At 35.8% G+C, this 16,025-nt stretch overlaps 1 protein-coding gene across 1 annotated transcript; it reads left to right on the top strand.

Annotated features, from left to right (window-relative positions):
• Positions 1 to 457: 457 nt before the first annotated feature.
• LOC140865603 (laccase-1) lies at positions 458 to 15,242 on the top strand. The gene is made up of 5 exons (XM_073270285.1): positions 458 to 553; positions 830 to 981; positions 2,951 to 3,198; positions 3,314 to 3,442; positions 14,125 to 15,242. The coding sequence occupies exons 1-5, from the start codon at positions 458 to 460 to the stop codon at positions 15,240 to 15,242; spliced, it is 1,743 nt and encodes a 580-aa protein (XP_073126386.1).
• Positions 15,243 to 16,025: the final 783 nt, after the last annotated feature.

The following is a 16,025-nucleotide window of genomic DNA, read 5'->3' on the forward strand; positions in this document are numbered from 1 at the left end:
AAATAGAATTTTAATTTCCGTATACTATTTTGTGGGAATATGCATGCATGTTGACGATGGATACCCTAATTTATATAGAAAATGACACATTTAGGAAGAATTATAATTTTTAAATTGGTATCAAACATACTTTTTCTTGTAAAACTAATATTAGTAACAGCCAAATTGAATTACATTTGTTCATGAATTAATAAATAAATAAATCTGAAGGCCACTCACACTCACCACTCCTAGCTAACAATTGAGCCAAAAAGTTCCAAGAGAGACAATGTTGAGAAGTACTTTATCAATTAAAAGAAAAATAAAAATTCATAAAGAAAATTTGAGGCTACCCTCTACAAATAATATGGCCTTAGCTTCAAATTAGGAGTAATTGGTAGAAAGAGAGAGATAAAATTTCATCCTCTGAATATATATATAATTTCCAAATAGTACTAGAGTCAATTTTGCTGGATAAATGCAGAGATTTTGCCAATTTTTGGTGGTGACCACTTTCATACTAGCATTGGTCGTGCCTTCTTCTTCATCCACAACAAAGCATTTTCAATTCAATGTAAGTTATTGCTTATATTCGTGTGTTACAAAAATATATATATGGAACGTAAACGTACGATATCGAACCGTAGTCAATATCGTGCATGAGCGTTACGGTGTCTGTATTTAGCTAAAGATGAAATAAAATGTATTCTTGATCATAGTATTATGGAGCATGTATTGATCGAGCATACATGATATTACACCTTATGAAACTCGAGTTTTCGACCGCGAAAAAAATCCGAGGTGATTTCGAGAATTAATATTGATGAAAATGGATTGATGTTAATTACAGGTTGAATGGAAAAGTGTAACAAGACTTTGTACTACGAAGAGAGTGTTGACGATTAATGGTAAGTATCCAGGGCCAACTATTGCTGTGAATGAAGGGGATAATGTCCAAGTGAAGGTCACCAACAAAGTTGCCACAAACACTACAATCCATTGGTGAGTTATTACACTAATTAATTACTTAATTATATTATGATTAAACGTAATTAAGCGAATTCCCATTTCGTTAATGATTATTTAATTTACTTAATCATGATCATGAAAACACATTAATTTTTTGTTTTGTTTTTTTGCAATTATTATTTGTCTTTTGGCATGTCAACTAGTAATATATTTTTTTGCGGCTGCAGATTTGTCTCCCTAACATAATCATTTGGGGTCATACTTATTCTAGCATAAAGTTTGGTGTGAAAGAATCATTTTGTCAATTCTAAGTGACAACATATATTATTTCAAAAAAAAAAAAATGACAATAACATATATATATATATATATATATATATATATATATATTATACTCGTGTAAATGATGGCCGGGATCATTTATAAAAATAGTATAAATTAAACTAAATTGAAGATTCGATATATATAATTCATAAAATTAAAATTGATTAGATTTATTATTATTATTATTATTATTATTATTATTATTATTATTTGTAATTACTATGTTATTATATTCAAAAGAGGAAGTGTCCCACTAATTTTAACCAATCACGGGTTGCCACGCCACCCCAAGGGCCGTGCCCTTGGGGTGGCATAGAACTTCCCATTCAAAAGACATATATGTAGTCGAAAATGGAGCATAATCATCGAAGTCAGTCATAATTGCTAGTTATACATAGGTAAAATTGTTTTTTTGGTCCTGTATGTTTGTCATTTCGCGATTTCAGTCCTTTATATTTTCAGATTTCAGTTTTAGTCCACTTTCTTTATTTTTTTTAGCAATTTTAGTCCTTTTTCCGACGTGGCGCTGACGTGACACCAATCCAGTGCTGATGTGGAGCTGACGTGTACAGTTTCACGTAATCATTTTCAAATAAAAAGGACCGAAATTGCCAAAAATCAAAACATGTAGGACTAAAATTGAAATATGAAAACATAGAGAACCAAAATCGCAAAGTAAAAAATATACATAACCAAATTTGCAGTTTTTCCTTATACATATACAACATGTTATAAAATTAGTTATTTTTAAAAAAAACATGTTATAAAATTACATCATTAATTGTGAAATAAGTTATCGACCAACATGTTATAAAATTAGTTATTTTTAAAAAACATGTTATAAAATTACATCATTAATTGTGAAATAAGTTATCGCACGTTGGTCTATTTTGATAGTGTCGTAGCTAATCAAAGTTTTTAATTAATCCAATTAGTTTTTTTCTTTAAAAAAAATATATTTTTGTACTGTTTTATGACTTTTGTCTGAGCATTGCCACATCAATTTTATTTCGCCCCGCATCATGAATGGTGAAAAAAGTTTTTTTTTTTTTTTAAAAAAAAGTTATTGATGGTGTATATATAGGTAAGTTAGATCCTATCTATACAGGCACTGCCTTAACATGCATCCAACGGTTGATATTTCTCAATAAATGTAGGGTCCATTATTTTTTAATGGACCCCGCATGTATTGATAAATGATGATCCTTAGATTTATCATGGAGGTAGTGCCTGTAAAAGTAGGTTGAAATGAACCGTATATAAACGTACATGGTGTGAAAGTTCATCATTAATTGCAAAAATAAACATCGAAAGTTGACTTGTTTTGACTTTAATTTTAGTAGTAGGTAATCAAAGCTTTGAACAATCTAATAATTTTTTATCTTTAAAGTAAACAAACAAGAAGCAGTTCCTTAATTAGATCAAAACCAACCTAAACAAATACAACCAAAGACTAAAATACATGATTTGCAATATATATTCTCAAACGAGTATATAAGCATTCAGAAAATACTACATGTACATGTAGCTTTACACATTCGATTTGAGATTATAAAAAAATTATTCATACACTTTATTTGAAAAAAATATTTTAACAATATGTAATCTAATTTATAATCCTTAAATGTAGCATATAACCCTAAATATGCAAGGTTTTCATTCATGATTCCTATAACAGGCACGGGGTGCGACAGCTGCGAACCGGATGGGCCGACGGACCGGCGTACATAACGCAGTGTCCCATCGGCGCCGGCGGCACTTACACATACAACTTCACAGTGATCGGCCAAAGGGGAACCCTTTGGTGGCACGCACATTTCTCCTGGCAACGTGCTTCTGTTCACGGCGCTTTCATCATTCGCCCCGCACCACGCTTGCCTCTCCCTTTTTCCACACCAATCCAACTCGAAATCCCCATCATTTTCGGTAAAACGTTGATCGATTAATCATCTCGATCTCTTCGCTTAAAAATTGTTTATAAAATTACATGCATGGATTTTCACGTAGATTATTATTTGCGTGTGTTGTACGTGTACACTAGGTGAGTGGTGGAATGTAGATATTGATGAAGTTGAGAAGGAGATGATGTTATACGGTGGTGGACCTAATTCTTCCGATGCCTACACAATCAATGGTTTGCCGGGGCCCTTGTATCCTTGCTCCGCCAAAGGTAAACATATATAAATATATATATCATTTTTCATGAGTATGATCTAGAGCACACTAATAGTTGACAAAATTAACTTAGACGATATTTTGGTCAACGATCACAAAAGCATGCCCAAAAAAGCGAGAAAAAATTACGTTTTTGATTATGTAACTTGCATGTTTTTCATCTTTTTCAGTCTTGTTAATCGAGTGTGCAGATGTGACACTCACCACACATCAATACTGCAGCATCATGTGCATATTATACATATTACAATATTAATTTATTGTGTGTACATATTATATATATATATGTAAGGGAATAGGGGTTGCACATAAACTGTTTGAGGTGTTGTCACAAGATGTTGACCACACCTACAATAACACCTTGAGTAACTTGCAGCGGAATAAAATTAAAGCGTAAATAAAATAAACAAGCAACCAAATAAATAGACTCAATATGATTTAAGCAAGAGTATAAAATACTCTTGCAGCGCCTCAGGGCAAAACTTCACTAGAAAACAAATCAAAGAGTTTTGCAAACCCTAACACTAGTGATTATTGTAAAATTCAATTTCTCAAAACAATTGAGAAAATAAACCATAAAAATAACTCCTAAAAATTCTATTCAAAATAGAATAAATAAAATAGAGTAAGGAGTTAAAAATCTTGATGCCAAAAACTTGTATAGTCGAAACACTCTTCAATCAATGATCTTCAAGTGTTCTTCAAGCATCAAGTAACCTTGACCGATTTGAGCTTTCAAAGATCTTCAATCCTTCTGTCAATGTACGTGTATGAAACTCTTGGAAAATCTCACGGTCTCTCTCTATCTCTCTTTTCTTGTGAACGCCTATCTCAAATAAATAGATCAAGAATCTTTCTTCAATATATTTCCTTGTAGGCGTAGGATTTCTTTGATTTGATCATATCAAATCTACACAAATAAAGAAAGATAAATATTAGATATGATATGTTAAATATTCTAATCAACTTATCAATATCGCAAATAGGAAATAAATCACATAAATAAAGATTACTTCATGTCCAAGAAAGACAAAAGATATTTAATAAACTCTTTTTCAAAATAAGATGATTTTAAGGAATAAAATATTCCTTTCAATCTCCCTTTTTTTGCCTTTCTGGACAAAACATATTTAATTCACAAACATATCAACTAAACTTCCCCTTAATCAAAACTCCCCCTGAATAGATTCTCCCCCTAAGTATATCCAGAGGTGTTGTCGCAAGATGTTGGTAACATCTAGCTTATGACACCTTAAATCAGAAACCATAAGAGCAAGAAGAAACACAATCCAGAAATCATATTAGAGTTAAAACCACATAAAAGACAGTTTTGATTATGATCAGGAACAAACTAAACAAATAATAAACAAAAATCTAAACTAGCAAAACCAACAAAAAAACTAAAAACGAAGATTAAAATTGATTGCTCTCATATTCAGCTTCTTCTGCTTCACTTTCTTCTCCCCTTTTTTGTTCAGAAGGGCCAGCTCCGCTTAGTAGTGATTCATAGTGAGCCTTTAACCCTTCATAATAGGCTAGGTCAGCCTTTGCTTGTGCAATCTTCTGCTCAACATGCACCAATTGAGCTTGTATGAATGCAGGATCAACATCATGAGCAGTAGAGGGGGAGGGGGGGAGGGTACAAAAACAGCAGTGGCAGAGGAGGTGTTGGCAGCACCTGCCACAACACCTGCGGCATCAGCAAACTCAGACCAAGGAAGGTCTATCTTCCGATTTCTTTTGAGCAAAGCAGGTGCGATCTTTAGCAACTCTCCTGGAGTAATACGTTCTTCATCATCATCCTTCTCAATCTCTTGAGATAGCAGCATAGAATAGATGAGTGATGGATAAGGCAGCTTCAATGTAGGTTGAGCACCATCTGCAAAAGCCATGACTGTGTCAAACATGAGTCGGCCGTAGTTGAATGCAATTCCAGTGCCAATAGCATACAAGACAGGGGCTTGATGCTTGGTAACTACACTGAAATTTCCGGATGGATTCCAAGTCTTCATAGCATTTTTATGGAGGACAGAGTAAAAAGAAGTGAGTTTGGCTGCTGACAATTTCTTAGGATGAGAGCTGGGTAAACAGTGACATGTCCTCCAGTGATGACAGATGTCATCTCATCAGTGGTAGGCAGAGCAGCATCATCAGAGGCAGGAGTTTGAAGAAATCCATTTATAATGGCAGGGCTGAAAGCGAAGATCTGCCCACGCACATAGACTTTCCCATACTTCATGTATCTAGGATCCTTCACAGCTTCAGTGAGATTGCAGTAAAACTCACGCACTCATTCTCTGCAATAAGGACCAACAGTAGTAACAGTAGACAGTATGTTCCTTACCTCGAAAAATCTCACCATGTTTAGAGCTCCATAGCTCTCAACATCAATGTTATGCTCCTCCAGAAACTCTCGATCAGCATAGTTCTCCTAGCAATCAGCAATCTCCTTGGAGTAAAAAGCAGATGAATAGGACGAGTTTACCTGATATTCTTCGCCTAAGGTGTTGTCCAGGGTGTCGGCAATACCTTCCTCAACACCTTTCTCTTCTTGTTCAGAGTCATCAGAATTGGACTCTTCTTCCAACTCCTTCTCAGCATCTGAATCTTCACTCGAATCAGAGCTGGAACTATCAGAAGGTTGAGGGCGGTTGTCAGCAAATTCTGCGAGCATCTCCTTGTCTGGTTCATCTTCAGATTCTGGGACAGGAGCAGTACCAGTAGATGTAGGCTTCTTGCCTTTAGACTTCTTCATTTTAGCCATGAACTGGGCTATTGACATTTCTTCTTCATCGGACAGAACAGGAGGAACAGTAGATGTCCCCACAACAGTAGGTACAGATGCAGGTGCATCTGTCTCAACAACAGTAGCAGCAACAAGTGGAGTTCCTGATTCAGTGGACTCACTCTCAGAGGAATCACTTGATGATTTACTTTCAGCGGTAGCTTGTCCAGACGGTTCCTGGGTACTTGAGTTTCCCTTTTTCGGCGTACAAGCTTGAAGTCTTCATCAGAGCTCTCATCCCCAGAGGTGAATTCAGTGTCCACCAGAGATGGTCTTGATCGTTGTCCTTTTCCACGGAATCGTTTGGAGGCAGTGTAATCTGGGTTGTATCCAGCTTGTCTCTTGGATTGGCGAGTTAAGGGTTTCATGGGAAACACCTTATTCACCACGCTCATGTCTGGTAAATTCTCTGCATCGATGGCATTTCCAGGCTCTCCTGGAGCGATGGAGTCCAGAGGCACAGGTTCCTCGGCAACAGGAATGATTGCTTGCTCAACCACAGGGTGTGGTGATGTAGGTGCTGTGACACCTTCCGCAGCATCTTTCGAATATCCCATCTCAGAACGAATATCATATGAATCAAAACCTTTTCCTGCCATTAGAATGTGAAAGAGTGAACAGAGAAGAAATTTTAGGCAATGGAAAAACATGGAGTACAGAGGATACAATGGTGCGAAACAAAGCAAGGAGATAATATCTTTCCTTAAACAGATAAGCACACAAACATATAAGGCACCAAATATATTCCTATTCTAACTCGGATTCTGAGTAGGCCCCAACGGTAACAAAATCTCCAACGGTAAATATGAGGAGAACGGTAACAAATCCGATTTAATTTGGCAATAAATCTCTTCGATTTTTTCCGATAATTTCGGCCCAAATATTTCACCAAATATTTCCAAATTTAACTCTTCATCAGAATATAACACCACCGAAACAAAATCCAATCATATTCAAATTCAAAAATTCAGAGGATAGGGCAAAAATCACAAATTTTGTTCGATCAGAATTTTTAACCTTTTGGCTTAGTATATTCACAAATATGCATGCCCTAATTATGTCTAAAAATAGAGTATGACATAAAAAATAAAATGAAATTTTATGCACAAATAAATGTTGACAAGTGAGGTGTTATCCACGATGTTGGCAACATCTTTCAGCAACACTTCAGGATTCAGAAAAATTATTATATCCAATTTATTATTTTTGCAGAAGTGGTAGCCTGCACACTAAAGGAACGATCTTCAAATGGACCCCTTTAGGTAGCTTTTTCCATTTGCTTCTTATTATCAATCAAATTTGATGATTGATTTAATTCAAGTTTCATCATTTTTTTCTTTTGTTATTCTGAATTTACAAAGTCACTTTTCACTTGGGACAAGATCATGGAATACACGAACGTCCCTCCACTATTTCGTGACAAAGTCAGAACTCTTCTTTGATTAATCCACATTAAGCTGTAAAAATTTTTGATGAGAATCCTGAGTGAAAACTAGTCAATGGTTACAAAGTATCAACCACATCACAAAACAGAATGAATGCATGAATGCAGTATGCCTAAGATCCTAAAAATGCACATGCATGAAAAGGTGTTGTCACAGGGTGTTAGCAACACTCCTGACAATATCTCGGTTCTGTCTATAATACACACATACTGAGAGACTTCCTTAGACTAGAAAATCTCTCGAAATCCAAAGCTTTTGTGAATATATCAGCTAATTGGTTATTAGTTCCAACAAACTCAATTAAGATCATGTTTTTCTCGACCAAATATCGAAAGAAGTGATGTCTAATGTCAATGTGTTTGGTTCAAGAGTGTTGTACTGGATTTTTGGATATATCAATGGCACTTGAATTATCACAGTGCACAATAGGAGTATCACTCTTAACACCATAATCATTTAGCATTTGATTCATCCAAAGGAGTTGTGAACAGCAACTACCAACAGCAACATACTCAGACTCGACAGTAGACAGTGAGACACAATTTTGTTTCTTACTATACCAAGATACTAAGTTATTCCCCAAGTAGAAACATCCTCCCGAAGTGCTCTTTCTCTCATCTAAATCCCCAGCCCAATCAGCATCACTAAATCCTACCAAATTAGAATTGGTTTCTTTAGTGTACTACAAACCCAAATTCAAAGTTCCAGCCACATATTTCAGTATACGTTTTACGGCCTTCAAGTGAGTAATTTTTGGGTTAGACTGGTATCTAGCACATAGACAAACACTATACATGATATCAGGTCTAATAGCACTTAAATATAAAAGACTACCAATCATGCTTCTGTAGATGGTGTTGTCAACACCTTCGGCAACATCCTCCCTAGACAGTTTTTCATTAGACCACATAGGTGTGCGCATGTGTTTAGTGTTGTCATTCAGAAACTTCTTTACAAGATTTTTAGCATACTTTTTTTGTCACAAAAATATACCATCATGCATTTGTTTCACTTGCAAGCCCAAGAAATATGTTAACTCACCAACCATGCTCATCTCAAATGTAGACGACATGCACTTCACAAAATCATCAACAAGTTTATCATTTGAAGCACAAAAAATTATATAATCCACATAAATTTGGCAAATTAATATATTACCTTGAAACTTTTGCACAAACAAAGTCTTATCAACTTCACCTTTTTTGAAGCCAATATTGAGCAAGTACTCAGTAAGTTTCCCATACCATGCACGTGGTGCTTGCTTCAATCCATACAATGTCTTTTTCAACTTATACACATAGTCAAGATGATTTGGATCATCAAAACCCTTAGGTTGTTTCACAAAGACTTCTTCATTTAGGATCCCATTCAAAAAGGCACTCTTTATATCCATTTGAAACAGTTTCATTCCCATATAACATGAAACAACAAGCAAAAGTCGGACTGACTCAATGCGGGCTACAGGAGCAAAGGTTTCATCAAAGTCCACCCCTTCAACCTGTGTATACCCTTGAGCTACCAACCTAAATTTATTCCTAATGATGTTTCCCAACTCATCAGTTTTATTTTTGAAAATCCATTTAGTTCCTATGACATTTTCATGAGCAGGACGCGGTACTAAGTACCAAACATCATTCCTAACAAATTGTTCTAACTCTTCATGCATAGCATTGACCCAAAATTCATCTTTTAAAGATTCTTCTACCTTTTTGGGTTCAATGTTTGACACGAAACAAGATAATCTTACCTGAGAATATGTAGAACTCATGCACAACAAACCTGCCATCTTTCGATAATCCACTTTCTCTTTTCTTCGAGTTTGCAAGTCTCCATGCACATCTCCAATGACCTGTGAGGTTGGGTGATTCTTTTGAATTCTGCTTGGAACGTTCTTTCCAGCTTCATTTACCTCACTGTTCTCATCAATATTCTCATCAGTAGGCTTTTCAACTTTTGATTCTGGATTTTCTATAGGAGGTGTTGTCAGAGGTGTTGACAACACTCCTTTGACAACATCTAAATTTCTAGAATTTTCAAGCAGATCATTAACTTCATCCTCAGCTATTTTCTTCTTTAGATCTGCAAATTCATCAAAAACAACATTAATTGACTCAAAAATAGTCCGCATTCTTAAGTTGTACATCCTATAGGCTCGGCTATTTGATGAATATCCCAAGAACATACACTTATCACTTTTTGCATCAAATTTAGCAAGATGATCCCTATCATTCAAAACGTGACATACACATCCAGAAACATAAAAATATTTAAGGTTTGGCCTCTTTTCCATGAGAATTTCGTAGGATGTCATAGTAGTACCATTCCTCAAATAAACTCTATTTGAAATATGACATGCAGTATTAAAGGCTTCAGCCAAAAAAAGTTTTGAAATATTTTTCGAACTCAACATCACTTTTGCCATTTCTTGCAAAGTCCTATTTTTCCTTTCAGCAATTCCATTTTGTTGTGGAGTTTTAGGAGCAGAAAATTCATGAGAAATATCTTTCTTATCACACAGACTAGCAAAAGAAGAGTTTTCGAACTCCTTACCATGATCAGTGCGAATACGGATTACCTTCAGATTATGTAGATTCGTAATCTTAGTGAGCAGTTTCTTGAAGGCATCAAATGTGTCCGAGTTTTCTCTCAGAAAATTTACCCAAGTATATCAAACAAAAGAATATTTCTTACCTCCAAAGCTTTCAACATCCATTGGACCCATCAAGTCCATATATAAAAGCTCAAGGTAGCGTGTTGTCACAGATGTTGGCAACACCTCATGTGACACCCTAGTTTGCTTCCCTTTCTGACACGCTTCACACACAAATGGAATACCAGATTTTAAGTTAGGCATACCTCTGACAGCATCTAACTTACTTAAGTTCTTTAAAGTCTTGAAGTTTGCATGACCCAATTTTTGATGCCATAGATCAAACTCATTCAATTTTGTGTGCCTACAAGTCATCTCTTCTCCGAGTTGATAGCAGTTATCCGATGACCTTGTACCTGTCATGACACACAAATTTGAATCATCAAAAACTTTGCATAATTTTTTTATCAAATTGTACATGCAAATTATCATCACAAAGTTGGCTTATGCTTATTAGATTTGCGGTTAATCCTTCAATATGAAGCACATTGCGAAGCTTGGGCAGACCAGCAACATCCAGAGTTCCTTTTCCTACAATGTTTCCCTTTGAATCTCCACCATAGGTTACTTTTCCACTTTTCTGTTCAACATAGTCAGTGAGAAACTTTTTGGAACCTGTCATGTGACGAGAGCTACCGCTATCAAAGTACCATGCACCTAAAACATTAGTTCTCAAAGCAGCATAAATCACATGACATTGAATATCAGCTTTTGGTACCCAAATCGTTCTTACATAAGATCTGTTTCTAGGGATGTTGTGGGGAGGTGTTGGCAAAACCTTAGGCAACACCTTCGATGCAGATCTATACCTGTAGTCTTCCTACAGCTTAAAACAATATGGTTTGATATGACCTGGTCTATGACAGTAATGACAGATGTACTTACGCTTCCTTCTAAATTTTGAAGGGGCAGCAGGCTATGGCTTTGGTTTTGGAGGATCACTTGGTGAGGCCTTTTTTCTTGAGCTTTTTGCACTGCTATTTTCCTTGACAAACACAGGGCCTTTCGAACTTTCACCAACCTCAAATATGTTGTTTTCAAAACCTAAATCAGCCGTACCATCTCTTCCCATCATGAGTAACGAATCAAGCTTGGAAGTGCTTGAATTAAACTTGGCCAATGTAGCATTTGCTTTTCCGAGTTCTTTCTTCACTTGGCTTAGTTCCATGTCTTTCTTACTCAGCATGACTTACAGTCTTGACACATCAGCCTTTAGATCAGAATTTTCCTTCGAAAGAATAGTATTCATCTTGTTCCTTTCAACCCAATCAGTATGAAGTTCTTAAAACATCATCCGAGTTTCTTCCATGGACATTGTCTATTCACCTGTATCATTATCACACATGTTATCAGTAATGGAGGAATTCAAACAAACTGACCTTTGGGAGATGTTGCGGCCAGGTGTGGCAACACCTGCGACAATATCTAAAGGATTGACTTGAAACTTTTTCTTGCTCTTCAGTAGGGCAGATAAGGCAGTATGACTTTCTTCATCTTCTTGTTCTTCTTCTTCAGACTCTCCATCACTCAAGAATGTGTTCATCACTTTCCTAAGCGTGTTGGCACACTCATTTGCATAGTGTCCAAAACCTTGACAAGCATGACATTGAACAGTATCCAACTTCTTTGACACAAACTTCTTCTTCCCTTCCAACATCAGTCGAGGCTTAGGAGTATCAACAGGTTTCCTTGGTGATTGTTCTGGTCCAGTAATCCTTAAAGGCTTGTTAGAGAACATTGGAGCCTTGAGTTTTTGATCCGTCTTTCTTGACTCTTTCATCTTCTTCAGATAATCATTGAATTTCCTAGTCATAAGAGAGATCGAATCATCTTCCAAGTCAGATTGATGAACTTCTTGATGAAATTGAACATACTCCTCGTACGAGGGTTTCGAAGCTTGAAGGGCTATTGATTTTTCTTTATCCTTCTCTTGTTCTGAATTGTTCATCTCAAAAACTTGAAGGATGCTAATCAGTTCAGTCATATTCATCTTTGAAGTGTCTTTAATTTCTTCAAGCGCCCAAATCTTCCCATTAAATCTTTTAGGCAAGGATCGAAGAACCTTGTTCATCATAGTTTCACTAGCAATAGGTCATCCAAGAGCATGTGCCTCTGTAGCTATCTCCCTAAGTTTCTTATCATAATCAGCAATAGATTCATTTTCATCCATCCTGATATTTTCAAATCTTGCGTTTAACAATCTCAATCTTGTTCTTCTCACGCTATCAGTCCCTTCACAGTGTTCTTGAAGAGCATCCCATGCATTCTTAGCAACAGTGCAATCAGCTATGATTCCATACATCCTCATATCAACAGTTGCAAAAATTGCATTGAGTGCTTTAGCATTGTAGCTTGAACTTTGTGTTTCCTTGGCAGTCCAAGTTTCTTCGTGCTTGATGATGTAGTCTCCATCTTCATCTAGCGTCTTTGGAGGAGTCCAACCAGTCAGAATACTTTGCCAAGCACGAACATACATAGCCTTAATAGTATATCGCATCCTATTCTTCCATAGTGCGTAATTCGTGACATCAAGGATCGGAGATTTCAGGAACGAGTTCGCAACATACGATGAGTCCATCTTATTCCCTGTAATAAAATAAACAAACCAAGATCAGTTCTTAGTGTATCAAGAATATGGCTCTGATGTCACTTGTAAGGGAATAGGGGTTGCACATAAACTGTTTGAGGTGTTGTCACAAGATGTTGACCACACCTACAATAACACCTTGAGTAACTTGCAGCGGAATAAAATTAAAGCGTAAATAAAATAAACAAGCAACCAAATAAATAGACTCAATATGATTTAAGCAAGAGTATAAAATACTCTTGCAGCGCTTCAGGGCAAAACTTCACTAAAAAACAAATCAAAGAGTTTTCCAAACCCTAACACTAGTGATTATTGTAAAATTCAATTTCTTAAAATAATTGAGAAAATAAACCATAAAAATAACTCCTAAAAATTCTATTCAAGATAGAATAAATAAAATAGAGTAAGAAGTTAAAAATCTTGATGCCAAAAAATTGTATAGTCGAAACACTCTTCAATCAATGATCTTCAAGTGTTCTTCAAGCATCAAGTAACCTTGACCGATTTGAGCTTTCAAAGATCTTCAATCTTTCTGTCAATGTACGTGTATGAAGCTCTTGGAAAATCTCACGGTCTCTCTCTATCTCTCTTTTCTTGTGAACGCCTATCTCAAATAAATAGACCAAGAATCCTTCTTCAATATATTTCCTTGTAGGCATAGGATTTCTTTGATTTGATCATATCAAATCTACACAAATAAAAAAAGATAAATATTAGATATGATATGTTAAATATTTTAATCAGCTTATCAATATCGCAAATAGGAAATAAATCACATAAATAAAGATCACTTCATGTCCAAAAAAGACAAAAAATATTTAATAAACTCTTTTTCAAAATAGAATGATTTTAAAAAATAAAATATTCCTTTCAATATACACATACTTTATACACTAGTGTTGATTATACAAGATGCCGCAAGTAGCTCAAATGATTACGGCAAAACCTTTTTGAGTTCAGATGATCACCTACCTTAACATAACCCTAGATATATATAGTCATTATTGTTTATAATAATATATATTAGTTATCACCAAACCTTGATAATATTATGTCATACTATAAACGGATCATATATATTATTTTAGGGAATAGTGCATTTACTTAAATTACCAAGTTAAATTATAAATTATTATTTTATTAGCAAAACATTTCTAGTCTCTACATTTATTCCTCACAATTACATTATTATTGGAATCATCCATCACAGATACCTTCATACAGACAGTTGAAAGCGGGAAAACCTACATGCTAAGAATCATAAACGCGGCGTTGAACGACGAGCTCTACTTCGCCGTGGCGAATCACAGCTTGATGGTGGTGGAAATCGACGCGGTTTACACGAAACCGTTCGCCACATCCGCCATAATGATCACTCCCGGGCAAACCACGACGGTGTTGCTAACCGCGGATCAAGTCCCCGATTCTTCCGGCATGTTTGTAATGGCGGCTAGACCTTACTTGACCTCAGTTTTCCCATTTGATAACTCAACCACAATTGGTTTCTTGAAGTACAAACCTAACTCCTATCTTGAAACCAAGAAGCCTCCGGCAATTCCAACTGATCACTACACTACTTTGCCTAGCAATCTCCCAGTAATGAAAGATACCCTATTCGCCACGCAGTTTTCGGACAAGCTCCGGAGCCTCGGATCACATGTTTACCCTTGCAACGTGCCGAAAAAGATCGATAAACGCGCCGTCATGACGATCAGCTTGAATCTTCAAGACTGCCCGGTGAATGAAACCTGTAAAGGGTACCTAAACAAGAAGTTCTACGCTTCGATCAACAACCAATCTTTTGTTCGTCCTTCGATGTCGATTCTCGAATCGCATTACCGCAACCTCAACTCCGGGATCTCTTCCGACTTCCCCGAAAGGCCACCCTATGTTTTCAACTACACCGGAGTGAACCCCGTGGCAGAAAACATGAACACGGAGTTCGGAACCAAAGTGCTGCAGGTTCCCTTCGGCACGCGACTCGAGATCGTTTTACAAGATACTAACTTCTTGAATCCGGAAAACCATCCTATACATGTTCATGGCCATAACTTCTTCATTGTGGGAAGAGGGTTCGGGAACTTTGACGAGACAAAAGATCTCGAGGGGTACAATCTGGTGGATCCACCGGAGAGGAACACGGTGGGCGTTCCGGTGGGTGGATGGGCGGCGATTCGGCTTGTCGCGGATAATCCAGGAGTTTGGTTCATACATTGCCATCTTGAGCAACATACATCATGGGGTTTAGCGATGGGGTTTATTGTTAAAAGTGGGAAGGAGCCGTTTCAATGCTTAGTGCCCCCTCCAAGTGATTTTCCAAGGTGCTAAAATTGAAGCTTTGAGATATATAAATATATATAATTAATAGATTGTTTTTTTCGTGACTTTTGATAGATCCATTTAGATTTCAAATTTTGATTATCATGATTTCTTTTTTGGTACTTATATTTTGTTGGTGACTAGTTTAATTTTGTGTTATATCTTTATTTTGGAAATTTTTATGTGAAAAATCAATGTCCCATTGGTTATGGTTTTCTAAATGCATAAGAACTAATTGTCGGTATTGTGTGTATTTATGTGAAAGTATGTGTGTGTGGCACGTACGTGATTAACAGTTGAAAATATGATTACAAAATTTAGGTATAAAATTGTTTGAACACATCATATTTAGAAATATTTTCTGCAGTCTAAACAAATCAAAACGCAATAGATAAAAATCGTCATGACCTTAATAATATACGTTCACTTATCCATATGACAAATTAACTTCTCAATTCGCTTCTTGTGTGACTTTGATTTTTGACATGGAGACAATTCTCTCAAACAAACAATATATTTTTATCATCCAAATACTATTATAAGAGAAAAACGATAAAAATGAATTAACAGAAGCACATATAACATAATGACACACGAATATCAAATAAAATTTTATTAATTACCAAAATTATCATACTAATGTTAAAATAAAACCACTAATACTGCTGGTAAATTCAATATCAGTTATATTTTTGCTTAATTTTTAAGATTTTGTTTTAGTAAATTTTGTCAGAATGGTTTTTTTGTAAATTAAATTGATGACTATCCATTTTATGTGAAATAAAATTTTTT

Source organism: Henckelia pumila, chromosome 4 (assembly GCF_033568475.1).
Source record: "Henckelia pumila isolate YLH828 chromosome 4, ASM3356847v2, whole genome shotgun sequence".
Lineage (NCBI taxonomy): Eukaryota > Viridiplantae > Streptophyta > Magnoliopsida > Lamiales > Gesneriaceae > Henckelia > Henckelia pumila.